Source organism: Octodon degus, unplaced genomic scaffold, assembly GCF_000260255.1.
Source record: "Octodon degus isolate 3935 unplaced genomic scaffold, OctDeg1.0 scaffold00026, whole genome shotgun sequence".
NCBI lineage: Eukaryota > Metazoa > Chordata > Mammalia > Rodentia > Octodontidae > Octodon > Octodon degus.
In genome coordinates this window covers 9,269,511-9,288,645 of record NW_004524602.1, presented here as the reverse complement: position 1 = coordinate 9,288,645, position 19,135 = coordinate 9,269,511, and the positions used below count along the sequence as shown (strand labels likewise).

The window sequence follows — 19,135 nt, the reverse complement described above, 5'->3', positions numbered from 1 at the left end:
AGTGTCCTCCATTGTAGTCTGTGCCTTATCACACAGGGCATCTAGACTGGGGCCAGGAAGACCAGCTGTCTCTACCTGCCCAGCTTGAAAGACCAGAGGTGGCAGGAGGGACCGTACAGATAGAGGGTTGATGGCACGTCAGGAAGGAATGATGCCGAAGGGACCGTTGGGGGCTGAGAAGAGTCCAGCGCCATCATGTCCCTGTGGCCTCCAGAAGAAAGTTGGTAGTGGGTTGGGCGGGCTTGCCTGGTGGCAGCGTCATGTTTATTAATCTGACCACTGCATGGAGTGTAGATTCTAGGGGAAATTACTGCAGGAAAGCCAAGAACCCCCTTTGGCAGCTGCTGCTGCGGCGGCACAGTGTCTACCACCCACGTGGCTCTCAGTGTCGGGGGGTCCAGTCCATGGCCACTGGCTCCAAGGCAGGGACGTCCTGGTGGGAAGGTTCATGGCAGCCAGGAAGCAGCAGAGAGGAGGCTGGGAGGGGCAGAGAAGGTTCCCAAGGTCATGCCTCCGCGACCCACCTAGACCTACCCAGATGGTGGTCATGCTGAGGATGGCCGACCGAGGCAGGAGGGGGAGAGGCCCAGTGACCATGGCAGAATGCGCCATGCTCAGCTGTGTCTCCACCTGGCCACAAAGCTGGGGAAGCAGCCAGGCCCCAAAGGGCTGAGCTGGAAACCACTGCTGGTGACAGCCCTTCTTGCAGTGGGCTCTTGAGAGGAGGGCTTTGTGACCAAGTGTCAGGGAGGTCTGTTGGTTCAGCATCCCCTGGCAAACGGGCCACTGCTGGGGCACCCCAGCTGCGGCTGCAGTGTTGACGGTAGAAGAGTCTAGTACAGAGGAGACCTGCTCCAAAAGTCAGTGCCAGGGCTCGGGGCCTAGAATGAGGCTGATAAGGGGGTAGGGCCACCCTGAAGGACAGTGGCAACACAGAGGCGTGGGAGGAGTCCTGGAGGCTGGCAGGAGGAGCTCAAAGGCAGCCTTTGCAGGGGCGTTTGCAGGCAGCAGTGGGGCAAAAGGGCAAGACAAGTGAGGACAGGGGAGCAGCAGGCAGCTGCCTCGGTGCTACTTCCTGGTGGCCACTGTGCCCAATCCACAAAATGAAACCAGGCATGTGGTGAGCTCTGCCTGGAAGGCAGAAACATCCCACCTTACCTATGTCTTTTAAAGAAATGATGATGAAGATAGCGTGACCAAGAGGACCATGGTGGGGGACATTTGCTTTCTCCTGGCACTTCCTCCCCACTCCAGGTGGGGGCGTGGGGAGGGCAAGGCAGGTGGAGGAGGAGAGGGTAACTCACAGGGCCCTGTGGGGTAGGTGTCTCTGGCTTTACAAGGGACATTCAGGATCAGCCCTGTTGAGGCCACGGAGGTCCCAGGTAGGGCCTGGCGACGCCTGAGCTGTCGTTTAGGGGCCTGGGTTCCCGAAACACCTTGGGCAGTAGGAGCCTGCCTCTGTGTCAGGAGGGTGACCCTGCAGTGTCCAGGCAGCCAGGAGGTAGAAGGCCACCAGCCCTGGGGAGGGCACAGGGGTCCCGGTCGCAGGTGGCTTAGTGCCAGGTCTTGGTGCTGCCACACAGCCCTTTTCTAAGGCCACTTCTGGCTCCAGGCTTCAGACATCTTGAGAAGCCCCAGGCTGTGACACATCCTCTGCTGGCTGTCTCCTTACTCTCCCGACAGCTTGCCTTTCCTGCTCTCCTTGGTGGTGTAAGCTGATTGCAGGCTAAAAAGTTTCTTTCTCTGCACAGCCTGTTGCTGGACTCCTAAGATGGGCTGGGGTCGGTGCCCTGGGGCCACAGTGGCTGAGCTGTGCCCAGAGTGAGGAGGCAGGCTAGTGTGGGGGGTCACACAAGCTGGCCTATGGGTGGGGTCCCTTCAGATGTGGGGGGACAGTCTAGGCAGAGGGCCCAAGGGCTGGCGGGTGGGGGGCGGGAACGGAGCAGAAAGTCACTTTTCCCTCCCATCTCCCCGCCTTTTCCTTTACCGGACTTGAGTCTTTTGCACATGTTTTTAATAGGCATCCCATCATCCAAGTGTTGCCTTCTGGGTCTCGTTCTGTTTTCTTTTCCTTAAATAAAACACAAAGTCCATGCCAGTTTGGAACAGGGCTTGTAACTAAAGTCAGCCAATGTGCCGGGCGGGTGTGGGGCCAGCTGAGAACGAAGAGCCCCATGCCACTCGGCAAGTCTGGCCAACGCCACGCAGGGGATGGGGGCGGGGAGGGGGCTGGAGGTTCGCAGTCTCTGGCACCTCTGTTCTGGGAAGCGAGTAGCTCTACTCGGCAGCCTGGGAGTGGAGGGGTGGTGGGCCAGGCCTCGATGCTCACTGCCTGCCACTTAAGGCGTGCAGAGGCCTAGGCCTGGCACTGAGGACGCAGTCTTACGTTTCTGACGTAGCCCTAGTAGGGATTGCATGCTCACACGTTAGCGTCATGTTGTACATTATGTTCCCTCTTTGCTTCATGTGCTAGGAAGCTCAGAGCCAAGCAGAGTGCTCTTTTCAGTAGCTGTAACCTCATGTTTCCTGACTTTTTCCTCTCATTCTCACCATGATGTAGATGAGGCTTTTGATGGGAAACAAATGAAAGCACATACGTGGTCTTTTAAAAAAAGTGTCATTGAAGTTAGAGCCCAGGGATGGTGAACCATACGTTTGGCCTGCAACTCCTCTGGCACAAGTGCCTCCGGGAACCCACCACCAGGAGCTGCGGGAAGCCAGGTGGTGGGAAGCAGGGCTGCCTGTCACTGGGCAGAATGGAGCAAGCACCTGGCGGTGTTGCCGCGCTGGCTTCCCACACCGGGGAGCAGGCCCCGCAGCATGCTGGGAAGCGGCAGGCCTCACACTCGTCTACTGGTCTGACCTCCACTGAACCCCCTAAACAGGCATCTTTATGCTGTGTGTCAGGTTTTGTCTGAGCTTCAGGGGGTGTTCAGAAGAGCTCAGGCTTGCCCAGGGCAGGGGGGCTTCTTGGAGCAGAACTTGCAGCCCCCACTGCCCCAGAGCCTGGTTGCAGCATCCTGTTCCACAGTGGGTAGCCTGCTAGCTCTGCCAGTTGTGACTGGTGTGTGTCAGCATGCCCAGGAGCCCCGCTTGCTCTCCTGCCTAGACAAAACCCCAGGGATTCTGGACAGGGCTGTGGCTTTGGGGTGAGAACTGTGTGTTGTTCTGTACATCGCTGAATGAGCCCATGTTGCCCCAACTAGCCAGAGCTGCCTCTGCAGCCAAGCCATGCAGGCACAGGGGCCTGCAGTATGCAAGTCCTGGGCAGACGAGGAAACCAAGGCCAGAGAGGAGGTCATGTCTTGAAGATCGCCACGCACACGGCCCACAGAGGCTGTCACTGGGCAGTGGTGCCTGACCACTTTGAATGCCTGGGTTGCTCCGGTATTTTTTTTTTTTTTAAAGTTTCTCAAGCAGCATAGCTCACATTTTAGTGGCCAGTTTTGAATATAGCTTATCTCCCTGGAATGTGGGAGCCCTAGCAGAGCCAGAGCCGGAAGCAGCTGACGTGGCTCAGCCCAACCTCAGGAGCTAGGGCACAGGCCCCAGCTGCTCCTGCCCCATTCCCAGGCAGCCAGTGCCCTGCTTTCTGCTGCTCCCAGGAGGAGAGGGGAGGAGCAAGGACACACTGCTCCACTAGAGGCAGCGGTCGAAGGATTGCCGAAAGGGTGTTGTGTACTTGGTGTGTGACCCGCACTGTATGCTCGGGCACCATGGCAGTGCCAGGAGGAGGAGGGCCCTGCGCCCGAGCCGAAGTCACAGAGAAGCTGCAGCTTGGAGGCAACCGTGCTGCCCTGTCCCCAGGCAGCGGTTCTCAGCCATGGGCAGTTTTATTCCCTGGAAGACAGCTAGTGTTGTGTGGTGGCATGTCTTATTGTCCCCACTTGGGAGGGGAAGTAGGTATATGACCCTGGCTCCTGGGGGTGGAGGTCAGGGATACTGCTAATGATCCTGTTCCACTGGGCTCCCTCTCCCTGCGCCCCCACATCTACGGTCTGGTCTGCAGTAAGCACTTCCAGGTTGGGACCTGCACCGTGACCCTGGTCTGCATCTCCCCCGCGCCTCTCTTCACCATGGGGAGGGTCTGTGCCTGGACTCAGGAAGACTTGGGTCTTCTTGTGCCTGGGGACACCCAAGCCTTCCCCACAGACAGTATGGCATTCGATCTTCCCTCAGCCTCAGCGGGCTTCCCAGGGCCCCTGTGCTGAGACTTGGCACTGCTGTCCTTTCCTGCCCTCTCAGAGCTCTGTACTAAAGGCATAAGCAGGGAAGTAGCCCAGGCTGGACAGTCAGGAAAGTCACCGAGGCTCAGTGTCACATCCTAGACAGCCAGGCAGCCCCACACAGGTGTAAGAGCCAGAATGAGTGACCCGGCTGGAGGTCTGAGGTGGAGACGGGAGACTGAGCAGGACCCCAATTCTCTGGCAAACGGCAGCAGCAGTGGGTGAGATGGAGCCTGTGTGGCTGGAGGGGAGAATGGGGTAAGGAGTCACAGGAAGTAGAAAGCTGGGGACCCCTCTACTTTAGGCCCTCACAAGATGGCAGTTTTGCTTTGTCAGCTGGTAGCTAGGAAGTGTGGTGTGACGGGACATGGCGTATAGCTGGCACCCCTTGAGAATGGCTGGCTGTGCGGCCTCTGTGTGGTACGGGCCCTCTCTGTGTGGAACTGCTGTTCCATGGGCTGAGCTTGCCCAGGTTGGGGGTGCCCTGTGCTGAAAGCTCTTTGGGGACAGAGGCTGGCATGACCCATTTCCTCAGGAAGAGGCCAGGGGTGACTCTGTGTGTGTGTGTGTGTGTGTGTGTGTGTGTGTGTGTGTGTGTGTGTGTGTGTGGTGGGCAGGCACCATGGCACTGTCCGTGAGGTTGGCCTGAATGCGGGTGCTGGGCCAGGTGGGGAGGGCCCTGGTAGGCTCCCAGTCATGAACTCAGGTTTCTCATCATAGAGGTGAGGCTGGACAGGTGCCCTGCAGATACCCTGGCATCCTTCAAGATTTATGCAAGGGAAGGTGTGAGGCAGAGGGTCCTGCCTCTCCTCTAGGAGGTGGGGCAGGGCTCCCACCAAGGGTCCCCGGGCTCGACTGCCAACGCCCTGTCTCCACAGACCTGCAGCCGGTCACCTACTGCGAGCCGGCCTTCTGGTGTTCCATCTCCTACTATGAGCTGAACCAGCGCGTCGGGGAGACGTTCCACGCCTCACAGCCGTCCATGACGGTGGATGGCTTCACCGACCCCTCCAACTCGGAGCGCTTCTGCCTAGGCCTGCTGTCCAACGTGAACAGGAATGCGGCGGTGGAGCTGACGCGGAGGCACATTGGTAACGTGCAGCCCGGGGTGCCCTGCCTCGTTTCGCAGCCCTCAGGGTTTTCTGGTCCCCCACAGGCAGCGTTCAGGGTGGTCGGTCACTCCCACCAGGGTGCCAGGGGACAGGCGTCTCACATCTGGAGCCAGGTAGCCAAACCTCTCATGGCAACAGGAAGGGGAGTCTGTGGGAAAGGTGACGCAAGGGTTTTTAAAATAAAAACACCCTTTAAGTTCAGGGAGGTTGACAAGTAGGTTGTGATTCTTGGAAGAATGATCTTTAATTTCTTAGGTGATTTTCCTAGACCATGTAGAAAAGGTAGACAAAAGTGGCCTGACCTTACGACGCCTAAGCCAGACACGCAGAAGAAGCTGAGCTGGGGGGCAGAGGAAGCTGAGCTGGGGGGTCCTTGGTTTGTTCAAGTTATTTTACAGCTGTGGTCAGATACTCTCAGGCATTAATGTGGAACCCCAAGGGTCAGCTAGGGGGCTCCAGGGCCAACCTGGGGGGCTGGGGCGTGCCCTAGAGGCACCTCTGCTCTGGCTGGCTGGTTCTGGACTCTCAGGAGAGTCTGTTTGAAGAGCAGAGTCTGCAGTTGAGAAAAGGGGCTGGGGGGCCACGAGCTCAGGGCAGTGTGCTCGCCATGATCTGGGGCTTTCCTGGCCTGGCTCTTCTCCCTGCTCTTGCTCTCCTTCTGTCCCAACTTCTGAAGGATGAGGAGAAGAAATGGGCACCCTGAGAGAGGGATGGTCGCAGATGGGAGATGAAGAAGGGAGGATGAGTGGTACACAGCCCCTCATCAGCTCCCACCCTCTGGACTTGCCACGCCCAGCCCTCGGCCTCCTCCCCAGGAGTGGGAGGAGCAAGACTCCCACAGGGCACATGGGGGGGACAGCCCCTGGCTGAGTGCTGAGCTGAGCGTTTGCATAACTGTTGGAACTGCACAGCTTATTTAAAAATAATTCCTGTCCATCTGGAGTGGATTTAAGAGATGAAGGAAAAATAAATGATAGAAACTTACAAACTACTTTAGAAGAACACACAGAGGGGTCACATCGCCCCATCCCTGGTGCCCAGAGCCCTGGGGGGTTTTGGAATGAACCTCTGAATCTGGGGGTGGGATGAGAAGGGGCCAAAGGGTGGTGGCAGGCACTGCTGTGTCTCACAGTGCCCGTGAGGGAGGCGCTGCCACCCTGCTTTCTAGGCCACACGTTGGAAATGTGATTGCAGGCCATGGCTTGTCCTTTTTCTTGTCATCATAGGCTTGTCCTGCATGAACCCAGTGCTGCCTGTGGGTTCCTCGTCTAGCTCTCAGGCTTGGGCTCTGGGTCCTGCTCGCCTGGGGACATGGGGAGCAGCCGCTACAGCTCTGCCTCCTGTGCATCGTGGGTGGCCCAGGTCACTGTGTGGGCGCTAGTACCCTGATCCAGTCTAACCTGTCTCTAGGGAGAGGCGTGCGGCTCTACTACATTGGAGGGGAGGTCTTTGCAGAGTGCCTCAGCGACAGTGCTATTTTTGTCCAGTCTCCCAACTGTAACCAGCGCTACGGCTGGCACCCTGCCACCGTCTGCAAGATCCCTCCAGGTGAGTGAGCCCCCGCCCTGCAGCACAGCCCTTCCCCACCTCCTCTCCTCTCCAGCATCTGCTCAGTCAGCCTGGAGGGGAGGCGACAGTGCTTCCTCCGTGCTCACTCCGAGCAGTCTGTGGGGCCTGCTCCGGACCAGGGGGGGTGCAGATGCTCTTCTTCCTCTGCATGTTCCATCCACACACAACCCTTCCACGGCGTACAGGGTCTGTGCCAGGTGCCGGAGGGCAAGGGTGGCGCCCTGCTCCTGTCTCCACAGGTCTGCAAGGGCCATGCGCTGTGTGTGGCACAGACCCAGATGAACAGAACGCCAGGGTGGGTTGCTGAGCCCAGGCACGTGGCAGAGGGGGAGCGCAGCACAGCTGCCGGAGGTCAGGGAAGGCTTGCAGAGCGCACGGCGTGGCACTGGGGGACTGGGTAGAGCCCTGGAGGCAGAGAGGATACTACAACCAAGACATGACAAGAAAGTCCATGGAGGTGATGTTTGAGGCCATGCTGGAACCAGGCTGTGGCTCTGTCCTGGGGAACTGTTGAGTTTCCTGAGGCTGATGGACCCAGGAGCCCAAGAAGGAGTGCCGGGCCAGGCCGGGCCGGGCCCCAAATGCTCTGCACAGTGGGCTCCAGTAGGAGGTGCTTTCTCTTTAAGTCGAGGCAGAGGGCAGCCCTCCTGTCACACAAAGGCCCCAGGCCAGGCCTGGCTGGTGAGCTCGTACCTGGCCCAGCCACCACCCACACAGTGACAGCATTTGCATGGAGACATGGGCCAAGGGCAGGGCAGACCTCAGAGTGCAAGAAATCTGAGGTGCTCGTGATGCCACGAGGTTCCACTGTATTTTGTAGCCGCAGTTAAGAGGACACGTGCATCCTTGATCTCACCTAATCCTCGCCGCCAGTCACTCCTCAAGTAAGGCAGTGAAGGTGGAGGGGCACAGAGGGGTGGAGAGCCACGTGCACAGGGACATACACCTGCCTGGAGCCCAGGGCTGACAGCACATCCAGTGTTGTTCTGGGGGCTGAAGCGAGTTTCACCCTGCTCTCCCAGCACAGTGCCTCAGAGCTCAGGGAAGCGCAAGTGCCCTTTTGTCTCTCTACTGCCTCCTCAGCCGGCCCAGGGCATTTGGAGGTTGCCAGCTCACAGAATGTCAGAACTGGGATGACCTTGGAGGCCAGCCACATGTTTTAAGGGAGACACAAAGTCAGGGACAAGAGGTGACTGACACAGAGCCACACAGCAAGATTAGGAGCTGGTGCTGGTCTCTACCTTGGCTCTCCTTGGCTCACCTTTGTTAGGCTGGCATGTACTTTGTCCGTTTCTGATTGACACATTCCTGGCTTTCAGACAGCGGTACTTCAAAGGAGAGGTTTATTTTAAACTTTTATTTGTGCCTGCATCTAGTTTTCCTGTCTGGAGAATTAGAGGCACACCTTCCCTTTGCTGTGTCACCAGGACCCAGCCTGTGCCCAGAGGGCAAGCTGTGACCCAGATCTCCTTCTCCTGGCCCATTCCACTGAGTGACCTGGGCCCAGGTGATGGCCACATCGGCACAGCACAGGTCCCTCTCCTCTCTACATTTGGAGTCTGGCCTAGGCCCCCTGGCCCAGGGCCGGGCTCACCTTTCTTTGTGGTGCTCGTGTCCTTGGTGGCCCCATTCATAGTCCACTTTCTGTGTTCCTGTGACTGAAGGGGTAGAGCTGTGGGGCATCGTCTTGGAGGGCAGGAGCCGAGCACGTCACCCCTTGAGTGGTGTGAAGTGTGGAGTCTGTGACTGGTGCTTGGACTGGCCATGCACCACCTGCGCTGTGTGATTTAAGCCAGGGAGACCCAGGATGGCTTTCCCAAGAGGGGACCCACAGCCACGCATCTGTGCCAGCAGCACTGTCCTTTTTCTGCCTGCAGGATGCAACCTGAAGATCTTCAATAACCAGGAGTTTGCTGCGCTGCTGGCTCAGTCTGTGAACCAGGGCTTCGAGGCTGTCTACCAGCTGACACGCATGTGCACCATCCGCATGAGCTTTGTTAAAGGCTGGGGAGCTGAGTACAGGTCAGTGTCAGGGACCCAACTCTGGGTAACTCGGAACAGCAGAGCTGAGGCTCCTTTGAGATGAGTGGGCCTGGTCTCCCGCCATGGATTAGAGGGAGGCGCAGGCAGGCAGGCAAGTCAGCCCTGGGCGATCGCATTTGCTAGCACTCAGTGTCATCAGCGCATACGTCCCATGTTAGCCTCACATAGCCCTGGGTGGGGATGTGGCCATCATCCGCACGTTCAGATGGTGGGGCTTAGGAAGAACAGGAAATTGCCTGATGGCCCTTCAATGGGAGATACTGAACCAGCACTCTGCCCTCCAGGTGGCTGCTTCCTTTCTACCAGCCGGGGCAGGGGGATTTAGAGTGGTCACCCCAGGAGGTGAAGCCCTCAGCTGTGGCTCTATCCCTGACTCAGACTGTGGTGGCCCGAGCACACAGGACAATGACGGGAGACCTTTTAGAGCTTTTCAAGCTAACAGCCTGTCACAGCTGATGCGCCGTAGGTTCACCACTGCTGATCTGCGGTATTGAAGATGAGAATCTAGAAGGGCGGGGTATTTGAGTACATACAAAGGAAGACAGTTTATGTGTGCAGAACTTGTGTTAGAATTCTAGACAGTATTTTAAATGTGGCCCTGATCCCAGGTGTTGCTCAGCGGTCATGAGCAGTTAGGTCCTTTCCTCTCCACACCTTGCCCAGCCCCCAGCTCCTGGGCAGCCAGACGCAGAGGTGCCCACACGTCAGCGGGAGCCAGCGCCTTCCAAGTTACTCTTCACTTCTCTCCACTTTTCCAGATGTTTGGCATCTGTTTTGTTTTGCAGTCATTCTGCACACTGGCCAAACCATTTCAGTGCTGGCCCAGGGCCACCATTTATAATGAAGTCCCGATGAGCATGACTTATGGAAAGTCAGATTCTCATTAGAGGATTTCACTCTGTAAAACCCTCCTCCTTTTACTGTATTTTAGCTCCTGTTCTTCTGTGTCTGCCCCATGGTGCCAGAGAAAGGGGCTCCCTGGTCCCCTGCATCTGTGAAATCCAGGAAGTGACCATGTAAGCAGTCAGTGTAGTCAGAGCCCTGGGGAACTCAGGACCATGTTATGACGACCTGCAGAGATTAGTCCAGGCCAGGAGGTCTGGCAGGAGAAAGATTTTAACCGACCTTTTAGCTCTAGCCTGGGTCGCTTAGGGAATAGGAGTGAAAGGTTAGAAAATTAGTATTTTAGTGGGGAAGGGAAATATTTGAAGATGGAGCCCAGGGGAGATCCAGGAGGTCCAACGGCTCCTCTTCTTCCTCTGCTCTAGTCCAGGGGCCAGCTGCAGGCATCCTCCACTCACCAGACAGCAGGGTACTGGCCACCTCCAAGCCACCCCTCTCCACCAACACACAGGGCCCTGCAGCTCCCAGTGGTGGGAGGCGGCCCCATGCTAGTGGACCCCTCTCTGTGGGGACAGTGTTGCTGCTTAGGACATCCTGCCAGCACACCCAGTCCTATGGGGACACTGCGTCACTGCCGCCTGGCGGCCACACAGCACCCAACAAGCAGGCATGGCCCCTTCCCAGAACAGTTTCGTCTGTGGGCCAAGGAGTGAGGTTTCAGCTGGGTCCCTGAAGAGGCCAAAGCGGGGCGCAGGGCCCAGGCTGGCGTTTCCAGCTGGCCTGGCCTCCGCATTGATAGCCCATGCTCAGCGAAGGCCAGCACGTCAGCAGCCAGCCTAAACTCAGACAAAGTGCTTTGGGGAAAAGAAACGTGCGCCTTGGTTTTTTCCAGTAATTCTTCTACAGCTAGCTCTACTTGTAAGATTTTCCAAAATAAGGCTGTAAATGAGAATCCTAGCAGAATGCTGGGAACCCAAGGCGCATGGATTCCAGGCGCGCTGTACAAACCTCTCCATCAGGCCGACCCATGTCACTGTGGGCTGCTGGGGCTGGTCAGGGTCTTGACCTGGGGAGCTGCAGGTGCCCATCTGATAGGGAAACAGCCAGAGAAGGAAGCCCCTTCTCTGGGTGCCCTGGGATTGACCTTATGTGCATAACACCCATTTATACCAAAGATTGGAAGTTTTTGAATTTTGACATGAAATTCACATATATTTCCTAGAAAAATTCAAAGAACAAGAATTTGAAATCATTTCATTTATGTTCCATTGTTGTAATGGATCGCCAGGGATAAAAGGATGAAGGCCCTCCTCCTTCCCCCTGCAAAGGAGCTGATCCAAGTCCTCCTTGGCTGGAGCAGTTTGCCTGGTAGTTCAGCAACTTACGTGTACAAACCTTGGGGCAGCGTTCTACAGGGTGGGCTGTATTGCTGATTCAGGGAAGAGGCCCCTCGCCAAAGCAGAATGTATTCTGACCCAGCTGAGGGCTCCTCTGGATATTTAAGCCTGTTGCCCCTCCGTCTTTGCAGGAGACAGACGGTGACCAGCACCCCCTGCTGGATCGAGCTGCACCTGAACGGGCCTCTGCAGTGGCTGGACAAGGTCCTCACACAGATGGGCTCCCCCAGCATCCGCTGCTCCAGTGTGTCCTAGAGGCCCCAGCACGCAGAGGGAGGCCGGCTCGGGGCAGCGGCCAGGGAAGAGACGGAGAGCAGAATTCTACCCGACCTGCTCCTGTCGAGGAAGAAGTAGGTTTTCTCCCTCAACTGAGGCGGCACTAGCCTGTTCTCATGACACACAGAAGCAAACCCAGGGACGGATCTTATGAACAGCGGTGTCTGCTGAACCCACGTGCCCTCGGCCCAAGTCTGAAGGACAAGAAGTGGCTTTGGCGCTGGTGGAGTGAGTGAACAGGTCTTGTTAACAGCCTGCCTTCCCCAGCCTTCTTTTCCAAGGACAGCAACCTGGGATGTCAAGAGTCCAACAGCAAAGGCCCTCTGTCCAGGGCTGGGGTGTGGAACCCACCTTGGAAGGCCCTTCCAGCTCCCTGGCATCCTCGACAGACCTTGCTACCGTGTTTTGCAGCCAAAGCCCTCCACGCCGGCACAGTGGGTGAGCCTGGCGGTGGCAGGAAGTGCCCTGCTGGCCCACCCCTCTCTCCAGGCACCGATTGGGGCGAGGAATGTGGTCTGCAGGATGTGCGCCGTCTCCTCCTCGGAAGCTCTTTATTCTCCCTTGGGATCTGCTGGGGCTGTGTGTATGCAGTGTGGTGTTCCTTTATCTTATCAATCTCAACGAGATTTGAGCGACATTAAGTGTTCCCAAGAGGCAAGGCTGAGCAATGCTGTGCCGGGGGCAGCTCTGGCACCCAAAGTGCTTGCTCCATATTGCAATGCACACAGCTATGTTGGTTCAGTAGTCAGCTGCATTAAGTAAATCAGTTTTACCATATGCTCTTTTAAAGGTTTTATATTTAAAAAAAAAAAATACTGGGTAGGTGCATGGACTGGGGAGGCCAGAGCCAGAAGGGCACTACTTCCTGCTCGCCTCAAGGTGAAGCCCTGCCAGGGTGTGTGGAGGAGCCGCCTGCTGGCACTTGGGGAAGCTGGAATTTACAGAAGCAAATGCACCAGAAGGGAAACATCTCAGGCCAACACAGGCATATGAAAGGGCTATTAAAATTTTTTTATACCTTTGAAAATTGCAGGCTTGGTGTAAAGAGGTCTGTCATCTCCACCCTGGGATGGAAGATTATCTAGCTCACCGTGGAGGCCCATCAGCGACAACCACAGCAGCGATCCTGTGTAATAAGTACTGCTCCCAGTGGCAATTAGGGAGAGAACTAGTATAAATTATTTCAACTGGAAAAAAAAAGCCCTCTCTCTTACTGACCTTTTTTGGAATACAGCAGACAGGACTGACACCTGCAAATGGTACTTTACTCTTCGCTGCTTTTTTTTTTTTTAATGACTTCTCACATCTCTGCATGGATTTATACCAGAAAAAAAAAGGATTTCCTATGGAAGTCCTTTCTTATTCCAGGTAAGGGAAGAAAGTGTAACTTTTGGCATGTTCTCAACCTCAATGTGATGAAATTTCTGATGTTTAGTGAAGACTTGCGGCACTTGTTGGTGCCCCCCCCCCCCCCCCGGGATCCTGCGCCCTGTAGGTGGAGCCTTGGGATGTCTGGGTAGGCGCAATGCTCCTCACGCCTTCTGAGGACACAGGAAGAGGAGGGAGGTGCGCCATGCTGGACCTGTGCCGATCCTCTTACGGGGAAGCCGACCCAGAACCCAGGGAACTCTGCACTTCCTCCGCAGCCCGATCACCTCGGACCTGGCTCAGTGATCCAAGGACTCCTGCCCTCTTGCCCTCCCGGACGTGTACGCATGTTCCCGGTCAGTTCTGAGACTCGGGGCAAGAATGCTCCACTCGAGCCTCTGTGGCGCGATCACGGCCCCTCTGGCAGGCCGTGGGCAGTGGTCCCTGGAGGCCTGTGTTCCCCACCTGCTGTGTGATCTCTCGGAGGCTTCCTGGCAGTCATCCTCCAGGTGCTTGGAATCCAGCGTCAGGGACAGCCTGAGTCTGGAAGGCAGGCCTCTGGCGTGGCTGTATTTAGATGGTATCAGAGCCGTCGGTACCCACACCTGATGGCTGCATCTAGGAGGCACGCAGTTTGGATTTTATGTTGCTCCATGGCTGTTTCCTTGGCCTCTCCCTTCCCAGAGCACTGGAGGAGGACGTATGAGGAAACCATAAGCAAGCTCTGGCAATACATTGGAGCATACTTGGAGGCTGGCCAGGGCTGCTGCCCGTCACAGTGCGCCAGAGTCCTTCAGCCTGTGTAGTGTCCTTCCTTAGTTTTACATCCTGTTATACAAACGGCGTTTATACACTTAAACACTTCTTTAAAGGTGGCTGTTGGATAGCAGTTTTAGGCATGGTTCTCAGGCCACGTGACTTACCTGTGTTGGCCCCGGTGCAGAGGTGCAACCAGCATTCAGTCCTTGTCCTACGCCACACCCCTCCTCACCGACTTCATTTCATAGCGCAGCATATACAGAGCCTGTGCCCCACGTCACCCCAGCTGACTACCTTCCTGCCAGGCTGCAGCGAGGAGACCCGACCTTGTGGGAGGCACCACGAGTTGAGGGGGGGACTCTAATTCCAGGGTGAGGCCGCAGGCAGACAGTTCTACTGTCCTGATGTTGTCTGTTTTTTTTTTTTACTGACCATGGTGATTATTTTTTTAAAAAATTGTTAATGTATTGAAATGAGCTATAGCACAGACCACGTGCTTGGTCTGTTTTGTTTCCCTCCATCTCCCCCTGGCTTCCTAGCGCTTGGACATACTCCAGGACTAAACACCCTACCAGATCGCAGAGAAGGGTTTTCTGTAAGCAGCATGTGCTTGTCAGGCGCGGACAGGCGTCTCGGGGGGATGGCAAACGCTGGATTTCCTTGTTGGCCCCACTGCCCCTTCCAAGGCTACGAGTAGCAGCTGGGAGAGGAGCCTCCGCGGCTTGTAGGACTGACTGTTGTTTCTGAGGGGGCTGCTGGCTGCAGTGCAGGCGCATGCTTAGACGCGTGCTCTCACTGTGTGGTTTTATGTGGTCAGTGCTGGGACTTTTTTCCAAAACTCCACATTTCTCCACCTTATGGGAAGAAACCCAAGAAAACGGCACACAGCTAAGTGGTGCCATTTTCCCTCACGTGGCATCAGTGTCCCCTCACGGAAGTCTGTACCAGCCTTTTCCCACTTGGGGAGCACTGGGCGCATCTCGGGTGGAAAGGGCGTGGGTCACAAAGGCCTCACCTCAATGGGGGGTGTCAGCCTGTGACACCCTGGCACCCCTTAGAAACACAGCTTTGACAGGAAGGAAACCAGCAATTTGTGTAACTGGACTGAGAAATTGTGATTCTGTCATTTTTTTTTTTAATGTAGAAGTAATGCATTACTGTAGCATTCTGGTGTTTTTATATTTATATAATAATTTCTTAAAAACCATTCAGACAGATTACTATTTAATTTTTTAAAAATACACATGGAAGATGTCTCCTAAGGACAGTGGCTGGAAGAGACTGGCACAGCCAGCTCAGTCCTGGTGGAGAGTGTAGGGGCCCTTTCAGTTTGGATCGGAAGCAGCAAACCAGGCTGGCTCAGCAAACAGCCCCACATGTGAAAACTGGCAGCTCTGAGTCAAATCTGGGCCCTCTGACAGCGCCCTTCACTAAGGGTGAAAACCTCCCCCAGAGACACAGAGCTGTCTTTATAGCGAAGCCTGCACCAGCCGCAGTGCCTGGCTGCAGCCCCGCAAGTCTGCTCTGGTGGGCGGGAGTGGGCTGGACCGGGCGGGAGGATGGGACTCCCTTTGCTGTTCAGCCAGTCTCTTAATCTCTGTAAAAAGCATGTATGTATTTATAGTGTTTTAGTTTTTTCTAACTTTTGTATCTTAAAGCAGAGCCCCCGTTTAAGCATTGTATCCCCCTTTGTTAAAGACGATTCACGCTGCCTCTCCCTGTCTCGTGCTCTGGTAAGTGCCCTTCTAATAAACTGTTCATGAAAAGCTCCTACACCAGGAGCTCAGTCTGATTGTTGTTGTTATCTTTGGTGGAGAGACTCAGCAGCGAACTGGCTGCAGAGGGAAAAGTGTGCAAGTCCTGGGCACTCAGATCTGCAGCGCAGTGCCACGGTGGTGCTGCTGCGGGCCTCCCCATGCACCGGGGTGCCGCTCGGCGCTCAGGGACGTGTTATCCACGCAAGAATCACCCCTCTTGCTCCCTCCGTGTAAACCCTGCCTAGTCCCTCTGATGCTCTCCGAGGCCACCCCAACCTCTAGCCCAGCCACCTCTGGCTTTTCTTGGCCTCTGCTAGCAGCAAAGCATCCTCAGCATACTATCACCCTCTCTTAAATGCAGTATCCGTCTTCCCACAGATAGTTTAAACTAACAGGGATTACGTTTCCATACTGTCCAGCTCAGAGGCCTGTCAGTGAAAATTCATTTTGATCTCCAGGTCCCAGCAAGAGAGCTCAAAACTGTTTCTGGGACTTAAGATAATCATGATGTAAAATGCCATTTGTTTTGATCATTTGGCATTTGAAAAGGCACAATTTGGGGATGGCAGCTGCAGAGACAGCAGCTGGACTTGGCCTCTAGTGAGGGCTCTGCAGCAGTCCTGAAAGGGCTTCGCCTGACCCCTCCCCACTCCAGGCAGGAGGCCAGGCCATAGTAAGCGCGCAAGGGGCCACCACACTTGGCCTCCACGAAATGCACCTGGTACCTGCCTTAGGATTTTTCCAAAAGGCCTTGCCCGAAGTTCTGTGGGTCTCTCAACAGCTGACCCAAATCAGTGACTCTAAATCCCAACACATTATTAGACGTGACCCAGCTTCCACACCAGCCCTTCTCACCTCTGTTTAGCGACAGCCTCTCCCCTTCTGCTTCTCGGCAGCACAGTGCACCTCTTCTTGCTCAGTATGTCCTGGCTGAGCACCCCCCCCCCCCGGTCTCCTCAGCCGTCTCACACGGGCTGCTGTCTCGGGCCTGCAGTCCTCCTGGACTGGAGTTCCGGGACCACTGGCTGCTCGGTACTCCGTGCTCTCTGAGGGACTGCATCAACCCTTAAAATTTCAAACCACACAAATACGGACGATTCCCCATCAGTAGCACAGTGGACATCAGCTACTACCTTCAGTTTCTGTTCACCAGCCTGCTGGCTACTGGTGCCTGCAAGAGGACAGTGACTGCGAACCCCGCAAAGAGCCCACCACGGCCCGTGCGCCATCACTTCACCACGCCTGCATTAGGGCCTCAAGCTGATGATGTGCGGGGCGCAGTTCATCTCCTTGTTAAAGCACCTTCCTGTCCTCCAGGCTTCAGCCCACCTTTTGGCACAACCATTTTCCTAACCTCCACCCACCGAAGCCCCTGCGACGTGGTCCCTTTGCTCCCCACACCTCCCATTCGCCCTGGTTCCACACTCCCCCACGTGCACTGGCTTCCTAACTGGTCCCCCAGCCTCCAGCCTGATCTCCTGCAGTCACATGGCTGGTGCTGGCCTTCTGATACTGTAACAAAATACCTGTGACAACGAGGGTTTGCCTCCCAGCTTTGAGGTGTTAGCCCACGGATGCTTGGTTGCACGTTGCTGTGCATCATGGTAGCCAGGAGGCAGAGACAGAAAAGTGCCAGGATCCCAGCACCCTTCTGAGGTCTTGCCTCCAATGACCCGAGGCCTGTCCACTAGACCACATCTCTTAAAGGGCCCACTACCTCCCAGTGGTGTCACAAGCCATTAGTGTTCCCCACTGTCTTCAGTCCACAGCACAAACTCTCAGGACTTTATCATGGGACACCAGCCACTGCCTTTCCCCATTGAGCTCCGACCATTCCCTGCCTTGCCCTCTGCAACCTGGGCAACTATAGTTCTGCGTTATCCTCATCCCTGTGACTGGCTGGAACATCAGCCTTTCTTCTCTGCTCTCCACCACAAAGAGTTCTGTTGGCTTTCACTGATGCCTGGCAATTTGGCTAACACATCTCCTCCAGGAAGCCTCCTAACTGGTCCCCCAACCTCCAGCCTGACCTCCACTAGCGAGTGTGTTTGTCGCCTCAGGCCTGTCCACTGTGTGCTGTCTCCCTTCTTAGCTGCGAGTTCCTGGGAGCAGCGCTTAAGTTTTATTCTTGTCCCTTGGCTGCTTTTGGGCGTGACATCTTTGCTGAGTAAATGAATCAGCTGGTGCCCTACCGAGTAGGTTCCAGCCCAGCAAGTCTCTTGCATGCCTTTCCACTGGGTTAGTCTCCTGTGAGTCCTTTCCTATGAAAATGGCACCAAAACATAGTTTGTGCTTACCTTTTATTAGAGCGCTCCAAAGTTCTAGAATTTGTCCTCCCTTTATTCCAGGGGTAGCAGAATACGTGGGCAAATGAACTCCTGTCCCGTGTCTCCGTCCATGGCCAAGATCTCCAACCACCAGGCTGGGTCCACTCCTGGTCTCAGAATCCTTCTTCACACAGTTATCACTGATGGGATCTGGCCACATCTTCCTGAAGTGTGTTTAAGGCTGGGTGGCTTTTCTGCCCAAAACCTATGGTTCCCAGGCTCCTCCACACTTGGGACAGACACCACAAGTTCCTCTGATGTCACTCTGACCTTACCCACCATCATGCTCTATCTGGATTTTTCTAACAGGCGTGTTGCTTTAGTTCCATAACTGTCTGCACTGTAACTTAAGACTTCTGCTACCTCTTCTCTACCCAAATCCTTCATCGTTACAGCTCAACCCAAGCGCTGCTTCCCCTAAGTCGTTGGCACTTCAGCATGCACCAGCAGCACCACTGGGCAGAGCGGAATATGCTCTCCGGCCTCACTCAGGCTGCTCCATCTTGCTCAGGCTTCCAGCCAAGTCCCACATGCTCTCTGTCCAGCAGTACTGCTCTGAGATGCACCCTACTCCGCCCACCCCAACCTGCTGCCTTCTCCCATAGCAATGAGGCTGGTCACGGCACGCCTTGTATTCCACCTGGCATTCTGCTGTGACCTTGTCCTGTTTGTCCTGTACTGCCATCAAAGATGGGTTCTGAGTGCCTGGAAAAGACAAACCACATCCTTGAGTCTCTGCCCTCCACCGTGCCTCGTTCTGAGTCTGGCACCAGAAGGTCACTTCAGAGCTGGTTGGACCCTGATCCTTGTTTCAGCCCTCACGGGTCCAGAAGGATGAGTCTGAGGCTATCTCACTGTGTTAACAACATCCCGGGAGTTTCCTGGAGAGGTATAATGGTACAGACCATGGCTTGAACTTCAGAACAAAAGAATCTTTCAAACTACACTGATGTTTCCATGAAGTGCTGACCACCCTTACCCCACACCTTACTTAGCCCGCACTTCCACAGCATTAAAACCACTTGGTAGAGAACACAAAGGGCAGAGGCACTGACGGACTATGTCCTTGAGCACAGAAGCAGGTGGCCTCCTCATTAGCAAGCTGACCATGAGTGACTTCCACAGTGCCTATGGAGGACACACAAGGGGTTGAGAAGAATTTTCTTTCTTCCCCCAAAGCCTGTGTTCTAAAGATGCAGTAATGACCATGAGGGCCAGGTTTTGAGTGCACAGTTCTCTAATATGCAACAAAATAGAACTATATCACTGGAGAGCTGCAGTGGGGCTCGGAGGTGCTCTGAGAAAAGGTGCACCGTTAGTCTTTCCTCTACTGCTCGCTCCTCATTCTGTAAGGGGGGAACAACTTGGAATCGAGTAAGACATTTCTGACACTAAAACAACCCCATGTAAAGATGCCTACATGAAGACTGAAGCTTGTGACATTAGTAACAGTCCTAG

At 55.4% G+C, this 19,135-nt stretch overlaps 1 protein-coding gene across 3 annotated transcripts in view; it reads left to right on the top strand.

Moving 5' to 3' along the window:
* The window catches only part of Smad3 (SMAD family member 3), a 95,362-nt gene extending 79,977 nt beyond the window's left edge, over positions 1-15,385 (top strand). For 2 of the 3 annotated variants that reach the window (XM_023712473.1, XM_023712472.1), the window contains exons 6-9: positions 5,105-5,317; positions 6,749-6,886; positions 8,785-8,929; positions 11,322-11,777. In XM_023712473.1, coding sequence (XP_023568241.1) covers positions 5,105-5,317; positions 6,749-6,886; positions 8,785-8,929; positions 11,322-11,445 — 620 coding nt within the window. In that variant the 3' untranslated portion in view covers positions 11,446-11,777. Of the gene's footprint in view, positions 1-5,104; positions 5,318-6,748; positions 6,887-8,784; positions 8,930-11,321 lie in introns of all 3 variants that reach the window. The other variant, XM_004628795.2, reaches the window with a different exon arrangement.
* The last annotated feature ends 3,750 nt before the right edge of the window (positions 15,386-19,135 follow it).